Source organism: Vipera ursinii (genome assembly GCF_947247035.1).
Source record: "Vipera ursinii genome assembly, chromosome: 7".
NCBI lineage: Eukaryota > Metazoa > Chordata > Lepidosauria > Squamata > Viperidae > Vipera > Vipera ursinii.
Window position 1 is genome coordinate 75,541,833 of NC_139521.1, and position 21,624 is coordinate 75,563,456.

At 48.9% G+C, this 21,624-nt stretch overlaps 1 protein-coding gene and 1 long non-coding RNA gene across 2 annotated transcripts in view; one reads left to right on the forward strand and one right to left on the reverse strand.

Moving 5' to 3' along the window:
• LOC310643138 overlaps nt 1–21,624 on the forward strand; it is a 366,287-nt gene that overhangs the window by 8,727 nt on the left and 335,936 nt on the right. The window lies entirely within an intron of this gene.
• On the reverse strand, nt 671–19,892 carry CCT7 (chaperonin containing TCP1 subunit 7). Its single transcript, XM_083367989.1, has 12 exons — nt 19,812–19,892; nt 17,258–17,411; nt 16,299–16,405; nt 14,740–14,865; nt 14,318–14,370; nt 11,443–11,614; nt 10,927–11,091; nt 8,609–8,797; nt 6,658–6,755; nt 4,569–4,701; nt 2,685–2,891; nt 671–1,319 (listed from the first exon to the last, which is right to left on the reverse strand). The coding sequence occupies exons 1-12, from the start codon at nt 19,815–19,817 to the stop codon at nt 1,101–1,103; spliced, it is 1,629 nt and encodes a 542-aa protein (XP_083224115.1). The 5' UTR covers nt 19,818–19,892; the 3' UTR covers nt 671–1,100.

Below are 21,624 nucleotides of genomic sequence, written 5' to 3' on the forward strand. Positions count from 1 at the left end.
CGACTCTCCCGTTTTCTCCTTTGCAACTTAAGGACTTTTGCGCCATGAAAATTGGGCGCTGCCGGCTAAAAAAAAAAAATAAAATTAAAAAGACTAGGAAGTTTGGATCGGAATGAGCTGGCGGGACTCAGCAGGTCGGGGACCCCAGGAACCACAGCAGCTGGGCTCTCCAAAGGCTTTCCCCTCTTCTCCCAACGAGTCCTTGACTTACGACCGCCGCCCCCCCAATTTTCCTTTGCTAAGCGAGACCCTTGTTAGCAGAGTTTGGCCTCGTTTGACAGCCATTCTTGCCACCGTCCTTAAGTGAACCCCTGCAGTTGTTCAGTAGCACGGTCGTTCAGTGAATCGGGCTCCCCGCCCCCACTGCCTTTGCTCGTCAGGAGGTCGCAAAAGGGGATCGCGCAATCCCCGGGACGCCGCGACCCTCGTTAAGTACACGTTGCCAAGCACCCCAGTTTCGATCACACCACCCTGGGGATGCTGCCACAGCCGTCGGGGCGAAAAATGGCCGCGGGTCGCTTTTTACAATGCCGCGGTTAACTTCACACTGTCGCTAAAGGAACGGCGTTAAGTGGAGGACTGCTGGCGTTTCTTCCTAATAAAAGAACTCCCAGCCACTGAAGCCACATCCACGTGGGCGAGAAGCAAGAGGACAAATAGGAGAAGCCAGGAGTGGGGAATGCTTTTATTTCGATTTATTTCAATAGTGGGGAACGGTTTTATTTTGACCCTGCGGGGGTTTAAGCCTCCATCAAAAAACCCAATAAATACAACCTAGAGTGAACCACCTCGTAACATTCGAGCATTTGTCAAATCTCCATATATATTTTTTTGGCAGGGGGGTGGGCGGCTCTTAGAAACCCGGAGAGGAAGGCGGAGGCCTGGATTTCAGCATTCCTAGGAAATTTTCCCCGGAATTTCAAGGGAGTAAGTTACCTCCCCGGAGTAGAGCTACTCGCGGCTGTGCCGAGAGGTCTTGCAAACGTCGAAGCTGGCCCCGCTAACCCACGTTGGGGAAACTGGGACGAAACCGGCCGAACGGGGAAGGCCCGGTTGCCGCCTGCTCCGCCCTCTCCCGCCCACGACAAAAAGCCCGGCCTTCAGTGGTTGTGTGGCCGGCCTCGCCCTCGGCCGGCGGGAGGGGCGTCCACCGTGGACCGGGGGTTCTTGATGGTTTCGTCCACCGAGACGATGAGGCAGGCGGCCTCGGAGGCGGCCGTCAGGGCGTTGATGCGCACAATGGCCGGCTCCCACACGCAGCCCGCAAAGTTGTCGGCAATGTCTTCGTTGCTCACGTCGACGCCGTACCAGGTGCCGCCCTGCAGAGCAGACAGAAGAGGCCTGAAGCCAGCGGACACCTCCGTCCTCACAGCCCGCCCCACTCCCCCGCTCCTGGTCTGGGCCTGGGCAGGCCGTGGCGGCCGTGGCAGGCCGAGGCTGCGGCTGGAAGGTCTCCGGAGGTACAGGGGTAGAAGAATCACAGAAGGTGGAGGAAATGGCCGGGCAGTTTTAAAAACAACTTACCCAACACATTGTAACACTGTTGTTTGTGAACTGACCACTGTCACTTAGCTGAGGACACAGTAGAAAAGATGATTGAGATAGATAGATAGATAGATAGATAGATAGATAGATAGATAGATAGATAGATAGATAGATAGATTATATGATCCAATAGATTAGATGGATGATAGATTACATAAATACAATACATAACTAGATAATAGATAAGATATAGATTATATAGATGAATAGATAAGATATGGATGGATGGACAGAGACAGGGATGGATAGATGGATGGTAGATAGATAGATAGATAGATAGATAGATAGATAGATAGATAGATAGATAGAGATGGATGATATAGATGGAGACATATGATAGATTAGATAGATGATCCAATAGATTAGATGGATGATAGATTACATAGATAGATAACTAGATAATAGATGAGATAGATAAGATATAGATGATATAGATGGATAGATATGGATGGATAGATGGATGGATGACACAGATATGGATGGATGGATAGATGGATGGACAGACAGACAGGGATGGATAGATGGATGATAGATAGATAGATAGATAGATAGATAGATAGATAGATAGATAGATAGATAGATAGATAGATAGATAGATAGATATGGATGGATGATAGGTAAGACAGAGAGAAAGTAGACATAGGCAGACATACAGGCAGACATACAGGAATGGATGGAAAACATACACAGATATGTAGATACGGATGGAGGGGTGGATGGTAGACAAGACAGCACCAAGCACCCCACAAACAAGCCAACTGTGTCCTGATGGATCAGGAGACCCAACCATTCCCAACTAACTGCCCAAGGAAGGTCACCAACCTGCCACCTTCAGAGGGAGTCCAGCTACCATTAAGACAACACTCGATGGGGGAAAGATTTACTGCAGTTTTTATGTTGCAGATTTAAACCCCGGCCTTTTATGTCTGGCTGTGCTGCACTGGGTGTCTAAGTTTTAAATATTTCAATTTTGCCTTCGAATGATGCAAAGACCGGGATCACCGGGGAAACAAGAGAAAACGTAAAGCTCCAGGGCTAGAAATCTGGAGAAACAGAGAGGTGTTTTGTTTTTGTTTTTTAAAAAATATTTTTGCACAACTGAACGCTCCCAGCCCATCCTTCCCACCTGGAAAGCTCACCTGGGCGTGCTTGGCTCGGAGCTGGTTGAGGATGTTGGTGGCGTCGAAGCCGGCGTTGTCGCAAAGCTGCCGTGGGATAATCTCCAGGGCTTTGGCGTACGCCCCGATCAGCAGCTGTTGCTTTCCTGGGATGGTCCTGGAGTAATCTCGGAGGTATTTGGAGATTTCCATTTCGATCGCTCCCCCGCCGGCGACCACGGAGTCGTGCTGGGGAGGGGAAAAAAAAAAACCATCCAGATGGGGAAGTGGAACAGGAATTGCCTCCAGAAATCGTGGGCGATCCATTGCCAGAGTTTTTTTCAGAATAGGCTGGACCATTGAGCCGGACTTAGGGGGACAGACAGCAGCTGTTGTGAATATGTGCGGATGGTTCCACCGTCTCTGGCCACTTGCACAACCGCGAATGCAGGGTCGTAACGGGACAGGAAAGACGCAATATCTTAACCCAGCCGGGAACATCTGGTGTCTGAAGGGACCACCCAAAAAAAGGGAACATCTGGTGTCCTGGGGGAAACACCCCAAAGGGAACATTTTTAGCTGCTTCTGCTCTTATCTACAGGGTGTCAGCCTTAAAGGGTGAAAACTTTATCTCGTGTGTGTCAGCTTGGCTGGGTGAGTTGCTTACGCAATCAGGTAAAGGTTAAGGTTCCCCCACACGAGCGCGCTAGTCGTTTCCAACTCTAGGGCCCGGTGCTCATCTCCGTTTCAAAGCCGAAGAGCCGGCGCTTGTCCGAGGACATCTCCGTGTTCATATGGCCGGCATGACTGGACGCCAAAGGCGCACGGAACGCTGTTCCCTTCCCACCGGAGTGGTCCCTATTTTTCTACTTGCATTTTTACGTGCTTTCGAACTGCTAGGTTGGCAGAAGCTGGGACGAGTAACAGGCGCTCACTCTGCTACGCGGCACTCGGGATTCGACCCGCCAAACTGCCGACCTTCTGATCGACAAGCTCAGCGTCTTAACCCACTGAGCCACCGCGTCCTGCTATGCAATCAGAGAAGGTATTAAAAAATAAGGCTTTTCTGATATTTGGGGCTTTTCCTCTCTTTCAGAGGAGCCCGCCTTTGTTCAGCTGAATAAAAACGTAAAGCTTGAAGGCAACTTCTGGTTTCCTGTAATTTTTTTTTTTTTTTAATCAAGCAAAACCTCAGAACGTGGACATCAGGACAGTCGCTTGTCTGAGATGCTGCAGCAGTGATGGCGAACCTTTTAGAGACCGAGTGCCCAAACTGCAAACCCAAAACCCACTTATTTATCGCAAAGTGCCAACACGGCAACTCATCCATTGACATCTTTTGTCTTAAAAAGAAAAACACAATAACGAAGCTTTCAAGGATACAAACGACTTTCTACTGAAAGGTAAAAGTTTGCCCTTGGCATGCTTTTGAACAACGGTTGCGATTTTTGCTGTTGTATGCAGGCTGATCATTTGTCTAACCCCGGCTTATACTTTGTAAGTTTGAGAGCAACACAGGCAGCACTCAGGTCATCCGTTAGTCTGTTTCTGGTGTCAGATTTGATGTAATTCAAAGCTAAAAACAGTGTGTTCACACCGGAGGCTTGTTTTGGCTAGGAAAGGGCTTGAAAAACGGCCTTTTCCTGTGAAAACGTAGCCAAAGAGCGAGGCGCGTGCCCACAGAGGGTTCTAAGTGCCCCCTCTGGCACGCGTGCCATAGGTTCGCCACCACTGTGCTATAGGTTTGCCTCCAAGGTCCCTTCCAGCACTATTCTATTCTCTTTTTTTCTTGTTTTTTTTTTGGGGGGGGGGGGTACTGGAATTTGACACCTGGCCAGCAGGACAAGGTCCGTTGTCCCCCTGCCCCCCCTCCTCCCAAACCATCCACCCCCCTCCCCCACTGCAGAAGAACCGAAGGACATGTACCTTGATCGCCCGCCGGACAATCATGATGGCGTCATGTAGGGAGCGCTCCGTCTCCTCCATGAACTGCTCTGCCCCGCCTCGCAGGATGATGGTGCAGGTCTTGGCCTTGGGGCAACCTGTGAAGAAATTATACCTGCCCGGGAGAGAGAGAGAGAGAGAGAAAGAGAGAGAGAGAGAGAAAAAGTTTTTGCTTTTTGGATGAGCGGGGGGAAAGGGCGCTTCCAAGACGTCCTGCAGGGCATGGGGATGAAAAAAAAAATTTTTTTTTTTAGGGCGACGGAGGCCAGGTCCGTTTTAAGGTTCAGTGGGCAGGAAGATTTGGCACAGGAAGTCCTCGACTTGCAGCCACAGCTCAACCCAAAAATCTCTGTGGCTAAGTGAGGCAGTTGTTAAGGGGGGGGGTTGCCTCATTTTACGACTGTCAGAACACATATTCTAAGGGGATTCTTTTCCTGGCTTTAACTCTACTCTACTCTCTCTTATCATTCTGGTGTCATGGTTCCGCTGAAAGATCAAAAGAACGTTCAGGCATTGTTTTTCTAAAAAGCCTACCATAGTGAGAACGAAGCATCGGCACTCATGGACGGACGCCAGAAATCTGAATCCTCCCCCCCCCCCCGAACGCAGCGTATCATCCACAATTCCCTCCCTTAATTACACGTCATGGACCACATTCTCCAAGTAGTTTAACCTGCAAAGTTTCACTTCCTTTCTGTAGCACGGCCATCCCTTATCTTAATTAAAACAACCGGGTTAGCATTCCCCACCCCCCACCCCACCCCCATTCATTCGAAGCAAAACAGTTTAAAGGAAAAGGCTGCCTCTTATATTGTCAGAGCAAAAAAAAAACATCCAGCGTTTGCAGCCTTGACATCTGGGTTCGGGCCGTACTTTTGGAGGGGGTGGGGGAAAAAGTGCTGGAGTTATTGCTTTGTTTTCCTCCTATGGCTAACACTGTAACACGTTGCTGTTCTGCACACTTTGTGTGAACTCTCTCTCTCCTTGATGAAAAGGGGGGGGGAGAGAGAAGAAGAAAGGAATGTGTCTCCGGCAACTGGTTTATCTCTGCGTTTGGAAGGGAAGGTGTGAAAGCCCACATTTGACAGCGTTGCAACCCCGAGACAGCCTGGCGTTATCAGCTCTCTCGCACAACCACCTGGGGATTGGCCCACGGGAACTGACCGGATGTAACTGAATGGGGTGGGGTTTTGCTTGGGACATTTTTCACCTATTGATCCGAGCGGGGGAAACCCTCAGACCCTGTCTATCCTGCCTGCTATCAGCTTCTCCCAATAAAAGTTCCTTTTGGAAGACACGGCTTCCACCGCCTCTGCTTTCTTCAGATGAGCTTTTGAAGCGGGCCCAGACGACGACTTTTCTTGGCGCAGTTCTTAAGCGAATCCCTGCAGTTGTGAAGTCAGTGAGACGGCTGTTAAGCGAAGCTGGCTTCCCCATGGGCAATCACATCACACACACACACACACACACACACAGACACTGCAACCGTCATTAAGTACATGCCAGTTGCCAAGTGTCTTGAGTTTTTCATCACGTGGCCGTGGGGCTGCTGCAACGGGCGTCAAGTGCGAAATAATGTCTTTTTTTTCAGGGCCATTGTTAACTCCGGTCACTAAAGGAATGGTGGTTAAGTTGAGGACCACCCAGAGTACAATTTCCCAATGTTTTCAGGTCCCGGCAAATCTCTGATGACCGTACGAATCATTTTAAAGGCGGCGTTCCTTTCAACGAACACACCGGGGCTGTTCTTTCCTGCTGGAACCAAAACTGTTCACAGCACCTGCGGCCTACAATCCGGGGCAATGAAGACACAGCTGGAGCCCTCTCCAGATGTTGTAAATTCCCAGGACATCAGCAAGGTCTGTTTTGCAGAAGGCCATGGTCTGCCCAACTCTAATTGAGAAGCGCGAACGAGGCCAGGAAGCCAAAATGCCATTTTAATTCCGGCAATCTTCTTGGAGGTTTGCAGGATGAAGAACAGGGGGGTGCTGGGCAGATGGGGGCTCATCCCGAGGGTCTTCCCGGCCCCGAAGCCTCCCAGACAACCACCGCCCCCTCCCCGCCCCCTTACCTGTCCCCTCCAATCTGGGCCTCCTCAAAGATCGCACAGCGTCCAAGGACGTCATCCGTGAGAGAGTTTGCGCTGGTCTGGATGGATCCCCCGCAGGCCTGCCAGGCAAAAAGAGCCCTTTTAGCGCAACATCTACACAGCAAGTCGTTCAGAAGCCCAGCTGAGATCCCACAGTGAGGTGGGCCTGTTGCTTTTTTTTTTTTTTAACACTCCCACCTCTAGCAAGAGAAGAGAACATTTGTAGCTCAGGGCTGAACGGTGATGGGGGGGGGGAGAGAGAGGATCCTTAGCGCTCTCTGAGTTTGATGGTTTCCATGCAGACGTTTCATGACCCAACTAAGGAACATCATCAGTGCTGGAAGGGAGTGGGGCTTGTCAAGAGGAAGAGGAAGAGGAAGAGGAAGAGGAAGAGGAAGAAGAAAAAGAAGGAGGAGGAGGAGGGGGAAGAAGACTATGGGGTCTCTGGTGCTCTCTGAGTTTGATGGTTTCCTTGCAGACGTTTCATGACCCAACTAAGGAACATCATCAGTGCTGGAAGGGAGTGAGGCTTGTCAAGAGGAGGAGGAGGAGGAAGAGGAAGAAGAAGAGGAGGAGGAGGAGAAGGAAGACTATGGGGTCCCTGGTGCTGAGTTTAATGGTTTCCTTGCAGACATTTCATAGCCCAACTAGGGAACATCATCAGTGCTGGAAGGGAGTGGGGCTTGTCAAGAGGAGGAGGAAGGAGGAGGAGGAGGAGGAAGACTATGGGGTCCCTGGTGTTCTCTGAGTTTGATGGTTTCCTTGCAGACGTTTCATGGCCCAACTAGGGAACATCATCAGTGCTAGAATGAAGCATCTGCGAGAAAACAAGCAAACTCAAGAGTGGACCAAGGACTCCAGTCGTCCTCCTCTTCCTCCCCATCGCCCCCTCCTTCTTTTCCATTTGCGTGGATGCTTCATCACCCAACTAGATAACATCATCAGTGCTAGAAGGGAAGGGGTGGGGTTCTTTTCCAGAGAATTCCTGGAAGCCTGGCGCTCAGACAAAGCAGCCATCCAGGCCGACAGAGAAATTCTGTACAGCATTCGGAGGGAGGCAAATCACAAGCCCCCCCCCTTCAAAAAAAGGGGAAACAAAAAAAGGGCCAAACCGCCCCCATCCACAGGGCAATCAACGCCCAGATGAGCAGAGATGGAGACCAAGATTAAACACCAGAACAGACCAACAATCAAACAGCAGACAATAGTTAAATCAAGAAACCACAAAGATCTTTCCCACCCGCACTGGCCAAACAAGCCATCTGGACATCAACAGAGGCTACATTCTACTGCGAGAAAAGGGACTAAAACGACAACTCGCCACAGCCAAATCACCGCAGGAGAAAAGTTCGACTAATATCGAAGAGAGAGTCAAATAGAATCATTAAACAAAGGATGCCAAAGGAGGGGGTGGGGTGGGGAGGAAAGAGAACGACACCCCCAAAGTTTTTAAATTATTTTAAACAATTAAATTGAACCGTTAAAATTCTCCCGCGGCGACAATTCCAGCTCGGAGAGCCTCACGGACCCTCCGCTAAAAAACTGTAGATGCTAAAGCAGAGTTCCCCGATCTTTTCACATTGGGGGAGTGGGGAAAGAGGGGGTGGGGGTTTGTGGGAGGGGCGGGTGCGTAGGCGCGTGCACACACACGAGCACCCGTCCTCGCTCGTGCAGCGGGGCCGCGAGCGTTCCTGCGATGCTGTCGCGATGGCGAGTAGCTGCGACGGCTCCTGCGAGGCGGGGCTGGGTGGACGTGCGCACAAACGCACGGCTCGGTTGCAAAAAAAAGGCCGTGGACCTTTGCTCTGCACAATTACGCTTGCGTCTCAATGGAGAGTCTGTTTTCCCCCTCCCTCCCTCCGATTCCGAGTGGGTCGTTTTCCAATCGATCTCGCGGGAACCCGGGATGTCCAGAAGAGAGGGGACCCATTACCATCATGGTCCTCTTCAGGTCCTCTTCGGCGACTCGTCCAGCGCAGAACATGTCCCGGTCTGCAAAGTACTGAGTAGCCACGTCTCCAATGGGCAGTTTGGACAGGATGACTTTGGCCCCGGATTTGTGGAGCTTATCCAGCTTGTCGTACAAAATGTTCCACTCGGCGTCCACGATGGCCTGGTATTCCTGTAGGGGCAGATCCCAAAGGCTGGGATTATCTTACCGGAACAAACGGGTCAAAGGTTTTGGCGCATGAACAGACCGGATTTGGTTGAAAAGAAGAGGGGATAACTGATGCGGTGAAAGCAAGTGCGGCAGGCAGTCCTTGACTTAACAACCGTTCGTTGAGTGACCGTTCATCGTTACGACGGCCCTGGAAAAAGTTGACTTATGACCGTTTTTCATACGACCCGTCGATCAACCCCAGGGTCGCGTGATTTACATTTGGACGCTTGGAAACTGACTTGTGACAGTTGCAGTGTCCTGAGGTCACGTGAACCCCTTTCACCACCTTCTGACAAGGGAAGGGGAAGGCAGATTCACTTAACAACGGTGTTACTGACCTTAAGAACTGTGGGAAGGAAGGCCGTACAATGGGGCAAAACTCACTGAACGAATGTCTCACTTAACAACAGAAAATTTGGGCTCAATTGTGGTCGTTAAGTCAAGGACTACCTGTACCGTAATAATAATAATGGGGGGAGGGTGGCATTTTCCGAGAGCACCCTTCCTTCTTTTGGGGTGGCCTTGTGGCCTTCAGCTGCTGGACAAGTGTTTCATTTCTTAAAAGAAATGCTTAAGTGATGGGAGTTAGACCTTAGGACAGGGGTCTTCAAACTTGGCCCTTTTATGACTTGTGGACTTCAACTCCCAGAATTCCTCAGCCAGCATGCCTGGCTGAGAAATTCTGGGAGTTGAAGTCCACAAATCATAAAAGGGCCAAGTTTGAAGACCCCTGCCTTAGGAGAATATGGAACAAGTTGGAATGAAGGAGAAACTTCCTAACAGTGAGGACAATTAACCAGTGGAACAGCCTGCCACCAGAAATCGTGGGTGCTCCATCACTGGAGATTTTTAAGATCAGGCTAGACCACAGGTCTGCAACCTGTGGCTCCGGAGCCGCAAGCGGCTCTTTCAGCCGTCTCCCGCGGCTCCCAGTCCTCTGCCATGTGCAGTCCAAAAACACACAAAAAAAGTGGGACTAAAAAAGTTCAACCAATCAATTCAAATATGCAGGGTAGGTGCATATCTCGCCTTGGCTCCACTCTTCAGTCAAACCCTGTTCTGCACATGCGCGCATGTGCACACATTTTTTGTGGCTCCCAGTTTTTCCTTTTGTGAGGGAACCGGTTCCGAGTGGCTCTTTCACTGTTTCAGGTTGCTGACCCCTGGGCTAGACCATAGGTCGGCAACCCACGGCTCCGGAGCCGCATGCGGCTCTTTAAGCCGTCTCCTGCGGCTCCCGGTCGCCCGGTGTGCGCGCACCTCTCCGAACGGGCGGAGGTGCACGCGCACCACTCCGAACGGGCGGAGGTGCACGCGCACCACTCCGAACGGGCGGAGGTGCACGCGCACCACTCCAAAGGTTTGGAGAGCTGCACGCGCACCTCTCGGAACGGGCAACGGCGGTACCCGTTTGGAGACTTGCTGGTGCCGGTTTGGAAAGCTGCCGCGGCCCGTTTACAGGGCTACCACCTTCAGTAGCTCTTTTTTTTATGTGTGATGGAACCGGTTCCCAGTGGCTCTTTTGCTTTTTCAGGTTGCCGACCCCTGGGCTAGACAGTCACTTGTCTGAGATGTTATAGGGGTTCCTGCCTGAGCAGGGGGCTAGACTAGAAGACCTTCAAGGTCCCTTCCAGCTCTATTCTATTCTATTTTGCAACATTTATTCTATTCTATATTCCATATTCCAATATTTATTCTATTCTATATTACAATATCATTCTATTCTATTCTATTCTATTCTATTCTATTCTATTCTATTCTATTCCTATTCCTATTCCATTCCATTCTATTCTATTCCCAACTTTAACCATTTTAAGATGTGTGGACTTCAACTCCCAGAATTCCTCAGCCAGCGCATGCTGGCTGGGAAATTCTGGGAGATGAAGCCCACGTATCTTAAAATGGTTATGCCGAGGAACACTGGCTTAGGTACAACAGCCGTGTCCAGCCAAGATGTCTCTCAACACAAAGGCTCCAAGACTCACAGCCCACACCTCCTCTCTAACCCCTGCCCTATCTGCACGGCTTCCACTGCCCAACACCCTCCCCCAAAACCCCACCCCGTCCCATCGGATGAGACAAGGCCTCACCGCCACATTCTGGACTCGGACTTCCGCGTTGTCCTTCTCGGCTTTCAGCTCCAACTCAATGTTCAGCAGGGCGATCTTGGGCGACTCGTACTTCTTGGGCTGCATCTCGAACCCGGCGTAGGAAAAGGTTTTCTTGAAGGCCACTCCAGCTACCAGTTGGGAATCCTGCGGAAAGACCAAAATTGCTTAGTGGGAGGGGGAGAAACTTCCAAAAACATCCGGCTAAGTCCGGCAATTCGCGAGAAGCCAGCTTAACCTTTCCAAAATGCGTTTTCCCCAACTTTTGAGAGGAAAGGGGGGGGGGGGAAACTTCCAAGTCGCAGAATCCTCGGGAAGGGCGATGCTGGCTGGGGAATTCTGGGGGTCCTAAAGAGGGGGGGAAGCTCCCCACCTCTGTCCTAGACAGAAGCTCGGTCCGAACTCGCCTACCAAGCAGCTCTGGGCGGTTTCATTTCCTGAAGACATCATGAAAATGCCCGGAACCATCCCGGACCGTCCCCCACTCCGGAAGCTCACCTCCAACGCTCCGCCTTGCACCTTCTTGATGCCGATCATTTTGATCTGCAGCAGCTCGTCCAGCATCATCACCGCGTCCACCACCATCTTGGCAAAGAAGTCCTTTTGGTGGGAAATCAGCTTGGAGCTCAAAGCGGTGCTGGCGCACTTCTGTAGCAGGCCACTCAGCTCTCTGCGGGGGGGGAGGGGGGGAGGAAGAGGAGGAGGAGATGGGAGGAAGCAAAGGAAGAGGGACGGTATGCATGGTTGCTGCAAGACTTTAGGGCAAGGTTCCCCAACCTCGGCCACTTTATGACTTGTGGACTTCAACTCCCAGAATTCCCCTGCTTTAAGGCACCCTGGGCTGAAGCAGCTCTGAGTATTTCCCTCCTGGGACTCGTGGCAAGGCTTTCCAGAAGCCCAACAACCCACGAAAACGTGGACAGATAAGATACCCCCGGAGCCCCTTTTCTCCTGCATTCCACTTTTCAGCTGGGCGAAAGCGAGCTGATCTCGAACTCAGAACAACAGAGGCTAGAATATGTCAAGCCTGGCATCTTATAGAGCAGGGGTCTTCAAACGTGTCTGGCTGAGGAATTCTGGGAGTTGAAGTCCACTCCTCTTAAAGTCTACATCAGGGGTCTTCAAACGTGGCCCTTTTAGGACTTTGTGGACTTCAACTCCCAGGATTCCTCAGCCAGCGTGTCTGGCTGAGGAATTCTGGGAGTTGAAGTCCACTCCTCTTAGGATTTTGTGGACTTCAACTCCCAGAATTCCTCAGCCAGGAACGCTGGCCGAGGAATTCTAGAAGTTGAAGTCTACATTAGGGGTCTTGAAACTTGGCCCTTTTAGGACTTGTGGACTTCAACTCCCAGGATTTCCCAGCCAGCGTGTCTGGCTGAGGAATTCTGGGAGTTGAAATCAAAGTCTATATCAGGGGTCTTCAAACTGGGCCCTTTTAGGGCTTTGTGGACTTCCAACTCCCAGGATTCCTCATCCAGGTACGCTGGCTGAGGAATTCTGGGAGTTGAAGTCCACTCCTCTTAAAGTCTACATCAGGGGTCTTCAAACGTGGCCCTTTTAGGACTTTGTGGACTTCAATTCCCAGGATTCCTCAGCCAGCGTGTCTGGCTGAGGAATTCTGGGAGTTGAAGTCCACTCCTCTTAGGACTTTGTGGACTTCAACTCCCAGAATTCCTCAGCCAGGAACGCTGGCCGAGGAATTCTAGAAGTTGAAGTCTACATTAGGGGTCTTCAAACTTGGCCCTTTTAGGACTTGTGGACTTCAACTCCCAGGATTTCCCAGCCAGCGTGTCTGGCTGAGGAATTCTGGGAGTTGAAGTCAAAGTCTATATCAGGGGTCTTCAAACTGGGCCCTTTTAGGGCTTTGTGGACTTCCAACTCCCAGGATTCCTCATCCAGGTACGCTGGCTGAGGAATTCTGGGAGTTGAAGTCCACTCCTCTTAAAGTCTACATCATGGGTCTTCAAACTTGGCCCTTTTAGGACTTTGTGGACTTCAACTCCCAGAATTCCTCAGCCAGTCCTGGCCAGCTGAGAAATTCTGGGAGTTGCAAGTCCACAAGTCCTAAAAGGGCCAAGGTTGGGGGGGGGGGGCTGCTTTAGGGCACCCCGGGCTGAAGCAGCTCTAATTCTCAATTACAGCTAGTCCTCGACATATGACCGCAATGGAACCCCAAATTTACGTTGCTGAGCGAGACCTTTGTTCAGCGAGCTTCGCTCCATTGGACCACCTTTCTCACCACGGCGCATCGCTGCCGTTCTTAAGTGAGGTAACACGGCTGTCAATCCGCTGACTTTTGCTTCTCAGGAAGTCGCAAAAAGGGAATCAAGGGATCCCCAGGACAACGCCACAGCCGTCATCAACGTGAGACAGTTGCCAACGCTCTTGAATTCGGATCACCTGACCCCGGAGGGATGCTGCAACGGTCGTCAGGGTGAAAGCGGTCGTGAGGTTGAAACTTTCAACGGTCGCTAAACGAGCTGTCACGTCCAACTGGCAGGAGGAAAGTTCAAAAGTAACCTTAGGAAACGTTACAGGCAGTCCTCGATTTACAAGCGTCGATTTAGTCACGGTCCGGAGTTACGCCGGCACTGAGGAAAGTGACCTGCGATCGTTTTTCGCACTTACGACCGTTGTAGCATCCCTGTTGCCCTCTGATGCTTGGCAACTGATTCATGTTTATGACGGGCCTCGGTGCTCCGGGGTCACGCGATCCCCTTTGGCGACCTTCAGAGTTAACTTCACAGCCGTTTTTATTCACAACGGCAGCAATTCGCTTAACGACTGTGGGGAGAAAGGCGGTTAAGAACGGGACAAAATCCACTTAACCACCGTCTCCCTTAGCGACATCGATTTGGGGCTCCAGTAGCCAAGGAATACCTATACTTCACGTTGAGGACTAGGAACCAGCTTCCAGTGGTCAACTGTCAGGAGCCGAGTTTAAAGATCCTTGGGATGAACGCATCCCTTCTCCAGCGCAAATAAATAAATAAAAGATAAAAAAAATAAGTAAAAAATAAAAATGAAAAACCCAAACCTGAGCTATATCAGTACGTGTATTTACGTATCTCGGAAAAGGCAGATGATGCAAGCATACATATTCAGGCCAAGCAGGCTCAGGCTAAAATTTAGGGAACGGGGCTGGGCTTACTTCTGGCGCCACGAGTAATAATACGGCAAATCAAAGAGGACGGATCGCTTTGGGAAGGCAGAGATTTAAAAATCTTTCCCCCTGCCCGGGGTTGTTCTAGTAAGGTAACAGACAACGGAGTTCTCTCTCGCGCGTGTGTCAACTGCGTTTCATCCATCCTGCCCGTTCCGAGAATTTATTTCTCCCACAAACAGGACCGCAAGAGAGACCGGGCCCACTTACACCGGGTCGGTCTTCTTGATGGTAACGGCGATCTTCCGGACCTTATCCACGGCCTGCCAAAGGAAAAGGAGAATGGGTCAAGTTCTTCCTTCTCCAAAGCGCCCAAAGAAGGCAGGAGAAGAAGCAAACGGATAGAAATCCGATCCGAGGAGAGAAGCAACCTGGAACGGAGGAGAAATGAGGACGATTGACCGGTGGAACGGCTCGCCACTGGAAGTTGTGGGTGCTCCATCACCAGAGGTTTTTAAGAAGAGACTGGACAGCCTGCCGCCTGCATCCCGTGGATGAGGCTCGGCTTGCTTGCGCAGAGTAGGATTTCTGCCACCGGTGGCGGTCCACGGACCAGGGGGGTCTAGGGACCCCTGCATTAGGTAAAACAGTCTTCTGGAGGCAAACAGGACCACAACTGTCTCCCAGCTCACCAGTTGCGTTGCCGTGCGGAAAGCCCGGATGATGATCTGGGGGTGAAGGCCTTCTTCCACGTAGGGCTTGACTTGCTTTAAGAATTCGGCAGCCAGGAGAGTCACCGACGTGGTGCCGTCCCCAACCTGGGAAGGAAAGATCTCGGAATAAGAGGAAGTGTTTTCCTGGGAAGCTGAACTCCCGCTTTGCTGCCTCTTAGGATAGGGGTCTTCCAACTGGGCCCTTGGAGGACTTGTGGACTTCAAACTCCCAGAATTCCCCAGCCAGCCTGGCCTCATCCTGCCACGGACTGGATGACCTCAAAGGTCTCCTCCACACTCAGGCAGATATTGAGGCTGGAAGACAAGCCCATGAGGCTTAGAGCAGGGCTCTTCAAACTTGGCCCTTTGATGACTCGTGGACTTCAACTCCCAGAATTCCTCAGCCAGGAACGCTGGCTGAGGAATTCTGGGAGTTGAAGTCCACCAGTCATCAAATGGCCAAGTTTGAAGACCCCTGATAGAGACTTTAAGAGTGGATGTCAACTCCCAGAATTCCTCAGCCAGCGAGGAGTTGAAGTCCACTCCTCTTAAAGTCTACATTAGGGGTCTTCAAACTTGGCCCTTTTAGGACTTGTGGACTTCAACTCCCAGAATTCCTCGGCCAGCGTGCCTCATAAAGGGGCCACAGTTCTCCATGCTGGCTGAGGAATTCTGGGAGTTGACATCCACAAGTCATAAAAGGGCCACGTTTGAAGACCCCCTGATATAGACTTTAAAAGAAGTGGACATCAACTCCCAGAATTCCTCAGCCAGGCACACCGGCTGAGGAATTCTGGGAGTTGAAGTCCACAAGTCATCAAAGGGCCAAGTTCGAAGACCCCTGATATAGACTTTAAGAGGAGTGGACTTCAACTCCCAGAATTCCTCAGCCAGAGTGCCTGCCTGATGCGTTCTGGGAGTTGAAGTCCAGAGTCATAAAAGGGCCCAGTTTGAAGGCCCCTGTTCTGTAGGGACAAAGAATGGGAGTCTCTCCACTGTCTCTCCGTGGGGCACTTCCTTCACTTTGCAGGGGCCTTCGGGATGTCCCCCCCCCCCACTTGTCTCAAAGGTGCTGTTCAAAAGGCTACTGGAGTTTGTTGGGTGGGGGTGGGGGTTTCCCCCTGAAAACATTTCACTTCTTCACCCAAGAAGCTTCTTCAGAAGCTTTTCAAAGGAGGAAAAATAAAACCCAGGAAAATCCAGTTGTTGTTTGAAGAAAAAGCACCTTCGGGACATCCACGATCTGGGTGAATCTCCACAGACAAAGGTGCTTTATCTTCAAAAGGCAACTGGACTGGGTTTTTTTTCCCATGAGGAGAAAACATTTTGCTCCTGATCCGAGAAGCTTCATCCGTTCTGTACCTATCCTTCAATCCGGCCCCCTCCCGCCATCGGAACGGATGAAGCTTCTTGGATGAGAAGCAAAATGTTCTCTCCTTCAAGTGCCTCCTTCCTTTGGGACAACGGAGGACGGAGAAACTCCACAGACACCCACCCACCCACCCCTCAGTTGTGATTCCGCTTTCCCCAAAGCCCACCTCTGCATCCTGGGACTTGGCAATGTCTACCAGCGTCTTCGCAGCAGGGTGGACCACGTCAAGAAGCTTCAGGATGGTGGCGCCGTCGTTGGAAATGGTTGCTTTGCCTGCAAAGATTGAGAGTTGTTGAGACTCTGGAAAGAGTGCAGAGAAGGGCAACGAAAGAGGTCAGGGGACGGGAGGCTAAAACATACGAAGGACGGTTGCAGGAATTGGGGATGTCCTGTTTAATGAAGGAGGAGGGGGGAACATGATAGCGGTGTTCCAATCTCTCAGGGGCTGCCCCAAAGAAGAGGGAGTCAAGCTCTTCTCCAAAGCGCCCGAAGGCAGGACAAGAAGCAACGGATGGAAACTAGTCAAGGAGAGAAGCAACCTAGAACTAAGGAGAAACTTCCTGACAGTTAGAACAACTAACCAGTGGAACAACCTGCCACCAGAAGCTGTGAATCCTCCAACACTGGAAGTTTTTAAGAAGAGACTGGACAGCCATTTGTCTGAAATGGGATAGGGTTTCCTGCCTGAGCAGGGGGTTGGACTGGATGACCTCCAAGGTCCCTTCCAACTTTTTTTTTATTATATAAAACTTTTATTCATAAAATATGAAACTTAGTCAACTGCACACTCAAACTGACTGGCACTAATGGTTGACACGGGTTGCTGCCAGCATCCTAGGTATCAACATCATCATCACCATCATATTATTATTATTATTATTATTATTATTATTATTATTATTATTATTATTATTATTACTATTATTATTATTACTATTATTATTAGCCAGATCTGTATACGGAAGAGTATTGGATACATTAGGACATCTGAGCAAAATCCGAACAGTGAAAGAGGAGCCTGTCGGGATGAGACCCATGTAGGCCCACAAGGCTTAAACCTCGCCCAGTAGGGAAACCCCTGACCTCCTGGCAACGGTGGACTCGCTCTCAGCACCAGCCTCTCACCTCTGTCATCCACAATGAGCTTGTCCATGCCCCGGGGGCCCAGCGTAGTCCGGACGGCTTCCGCAATCACTTGGCAAGCGCTGATGTTGCTCACCAGCTGCGGGATGCCTTGAGAAGTGTCTGTGCCTTCCTTCAGCAGGATAATAGGGGTGGGCTGCGGGTGAAAGGAGGTTGGGTCACGGGTCAGGAATCGCGAGGCCCAGAGCGGAAAACCAGCAACAGATTTGACTGCGCGTACAAGAAAATTATTACCCAGTTCTTTCTGGCATGGAAAAGGCAGAAAGCTGAAGAATAGAGTAGAGTAATGATAAGAATAGAATAGAGAAAAGAATAGAATAGAGAAAAGAATAGAGAATAGATTAGAGAATAGAGAATAGAATAGAATAGAAAATATAGAATAGAATAGAATAGAATAGAATAGAATAGAATAGAATAGAATAGAATAGAATATGGAATGGAATAGAAAATATAGAATAGAATAGAATAGAATAGAATAGAATAGAATAGAATAGAATAGAATAGAATAGAATAGAATAGAAAATATAGAATAGAATAGAATAGAATAGAATAGGGAAATAATAGAATAAGGAAAGAATAGAATAGAATAGAAAATATAGAATAGAATAGAATAGAATAGAATAGAATAGAATAGAATAGAATAGAATAGAATAGAATAGAATAGAATATGGAATGGAATAGAAAATATAGAATAGAATTGAATAGAATAGAATGGAATAGAATAGAATAGAACAGAACATAGGGAATAGAATAGAATAGAATAGAAATATGAAAGGAATAGAATAGGAGAAAATATGGAATGGAATGGAAATAGAATGGAATAGAATAGAAAATATAGAATAGAGAATAGAATAATGAAACAGAATAGAATAATGAATAGAATGGAGAATAGAATAGAGAATAGAATAATGAAGGAACAGAATAGAACAATGAAGGAATATAATAGAACAGAATAAAATAGGAATAGAATAGAATAGAGACAGAACAGGAACAGAACAGAGCTGGAAGGGACCTTGGGGGTCTTCTAGTCCAGCCCCCTGCTCAGGCAGCTTGGTAAAAACAAGAGTGATGCCTTAAGGGACCTACACCCAGCCCTCAACTTACGGCCACCACGGAGCCCCCCAATAGCTGTTGCCCGAGTGCAACATTTGCTAATGGCATTTTGCCCCGTCTGACCACCTTCCTTGCCTGTGAGATGATCTCATGAGGTCGATGGATCGTTAAGGTGCTTCCAAGTAAAAGGCATCACGCAGGGATGCAATCATATTAGCTTTATTCAATGATAGATTAAAGATAAAGAATTACTTGGCATGAAGGCATTCATGCCTGCATGTGAGAGAGAAACAAAAGAAAAGAAAGAAAGCAAGCTAGCATAGAATAACTGGAGCAGAACAAGAACTAAACTGAAGAGAGACTAGAAGCTAGGACTAGAACAAAAAGCAGCCCCTCGTGCAGAGGTATTTATGGGGGGTCTTGGTCCCTCCTTGACCATAAAACACTCTCACCAATGGGGCTGTCGGGTCTGAGACCCTTGGCTCATCAGTGGAAGCAAAGAAGCCTCTTTGCTCCCATCTGATGACCCTTTTGGGGAACTGCCAATGGCTGGCACTAATCATCTAACATTGCCGGTCCTGGAGCGAAGCGATGCATCATCGGCTGTTCAACTAACCCCAGGGTGGTTAAGGGAATCTGGCTTCCCCATTGACTTGGCTTGTCCGGAGGTGGCAAAAAAAAAAAAGGGACCATCGTTCAGTGTTGAGTCCGTTGCCGAGGGTCTGAATTTGGATCGCCTGGCCAACGGTGGTGGCAAGCATGAAAAACGCCCCCCAAGTGCCTTGCAACTTCGGTCACTAAACGAACCGTCGTAAAGTCGAGGCCTGCCTGGATCGCGCTTATGTAAATACTTGCTGAAAGCAGCCCAGAGTTGCTTCGCAAGGGAGATGGGGGCCAGGCCGTAAAATTTTGTAAAAAATAAATAAATAAAATTAAATTAAAATTGTGCAAATGCAGCCCCCTGCAGGGGAGGGGACGGCGCTGCCTCTTCTTGCACACCCATCCTGGGCATCCCGCCGGGTAAGAGGCTTCGTAACGTCTTCACACCTGCACCCATCCACAATACCTGCGGGTTAGGTCTCGTGTGTGTGTGGGGGGGGGGAAGCTGTCCTGCCCTGAATTACCTCTGGGACTACACCTCCCAGCGTGCCTCGCGGCAAAGCAGCCATTCCGCTAAGGGAGCCGGCTGCCGCAGAGCTTGCCGGGAGTTTGAGTCTCCGGGGTTCCAAGCCTGACCGACGCGTGTGGCCCGTTTGGCTTTTAGCGCCGCTCCCGGGAGGCCTCGTACGCCCGCCGGCGAGGCTCCCGCGTCGGCCTCCCGCCCACCGGCGACCCATCCCGGCTTCCATCAATACCGGCTCCGTCTCGCCGAGAAGCCTCTCCCGAGGAGGAGGAGGCCGCCCGCCAGGAGAACGACGCCCGCCCCGCGGAGGATGGCGGCGGATAAACGCGCCTCTGGCTCCCGCTTCCCCCCATCGCTCACCATCATCTTGGCGGCGGCCCTGCTTCAACGGTCCCTTCCCCAGAATGCACCGCGGTCGCCTAGAAGCTTCGCGGGGGCCGGGCCAAAGGAAAGGGCGGGGCTGCGAGGGGAAGTACGGCTTGAATCTCATAGAGAGACGAAAGGGAAGAGTCCTCCTCCCACGGGCGCTTCCGAGTTCATATGAAAACCTTTTTTTTTTTTACCCCTTTCCAGGCATTTCTCCCCTCCCCCTTTTTTTTTACAATAGGAAAATGGAAAAAAGAGAAAATTAATTCTTCTTGAAAATAATGGGGATTTTGGGCCGAGGCGGGAGCTGCGTTTCCTCAGCGGTCAGCGAAAGGGTTGCTTGCATTAATCCAGAGATCTTCCAACTTGGCCCTTTGATGACTTTTGGACTTCAACTCCCAGAATTCCTCAGCCTGACTGAGGAATTCTGGGAGTTGAAGTCCACAAGTCATCAAAGGGCCAAGTTTGAAGACCCCTGCATTAATCCATATTATTCACTTGGGCGTTGTTTCTCGGTTTCAGCATCTTTGAAATGGGTGGACTACAACTCCCAGAATTCCCCGGCCAGCTTGCTTAGGGTTTCTAGAGCAGTGTTTCCTCAACTCTTGGCTTTCATGACCCCTCTCCCTGTTATAAACATGAGGGAGGATCCTCAAAGAAGTTTTTCTTTGTAGGGGTTGTATTTATCGATAGTTACCATATTAAAAATTAAAACTCAGGCCTTTGGGAGAAGGCTGGTGTATTGCACCAGGTTAAAAAATAACGATCTAACATATGGGATGTATACATAGTTTTCATCAAAATCCCAATTGATTTAAAGTTTATCTCTTTTTAAAATATTTACCTATTCATTCATTTATATGCTGCCCAGAGTAAGAGGGGCAGCGTATAAATGCTTTTTTTTAATAGGTAAAGTAGAACGAGAAGAGTGGAGCCCGGTAGCAATCTATATTCTCTTCCGTTCTTCTTTTAAGATCTCTGTTGTCTATGACAGATGCAGCCATCCCTTCGCTCTGTCTATCTACCTATTTACCATCCTTTCTGTCTACCATTCTGTCCAATTTCTATTTCTATTCTATTCTGTTACCTTTTCACTATTCTATTCTATACTATTCCGGTCTTCATTCTATTCTATTCTAATTTTATTCTATTGTAATTCTATTCTATTCTATTACTTTTTCACTATTCTATTCTATTCTCATTATTCTATTCTAATTCTATTCTATTCTATTATCTTTTCACTATTCTATTCTCATTATTCTATTCTATTCTCATTATTCTATTCTATTCTATTCTCATTATTCTATTCTATTCTATTCTTCATTCCTTCTATTCTAATTCTATTCTATTCTATTCTATTATCTTTTCACTATTCTGTTCTCATTATTCTATTCTATTCTATTCTATTCTATTCTTCATTCCTTCTATTCTAATTCTATTCTATTCTATTATCTTTTCACTATTCTATTCTATTCTCATTATTCTATTCTATTCTTCATTCCTTCTATTCTAATTCTATTCTATTCTATTATCTTTTCACTATTCTATTCTCATTATTCTATTCTATTCTATTCTAGTCTTCATTCATTCTGTTCTAATTCTATTCTATTCTATTATCTTTTCACTATTCTATTCTCATTATTCTATTCTATTCTAGTCTTCATTCATTCTATTTTATTCTATTATCTTTTCACTATTCTATTCTATTCTATTCTCATTATTCTATTCTATTCTAGTCTTCATTCCTTCTATTCTAATTCTATTCTATTCTATTATCTTTTCACTATTCTATTCTCATTATTCTATT

Coding starts and splice junctions, on each gene's coding strand:
- CCT7 (XM_083367989.1), bottom strand. Junction 14,866..16,298: donor CCAAGTCCCAGGATGCAGAG/GTGGGCTTTGGG, acceptor TTTCCTTCCCAG/GTTGGGGACGGCACCACGTC. Junction 11,615..14,317: donor ATCAAGAAGACCGACCCGGT/GTAAGTGGGCCC, acceptor CCCCCCCCGCAG/AGAGCTGAGTGGCCTGCTAC.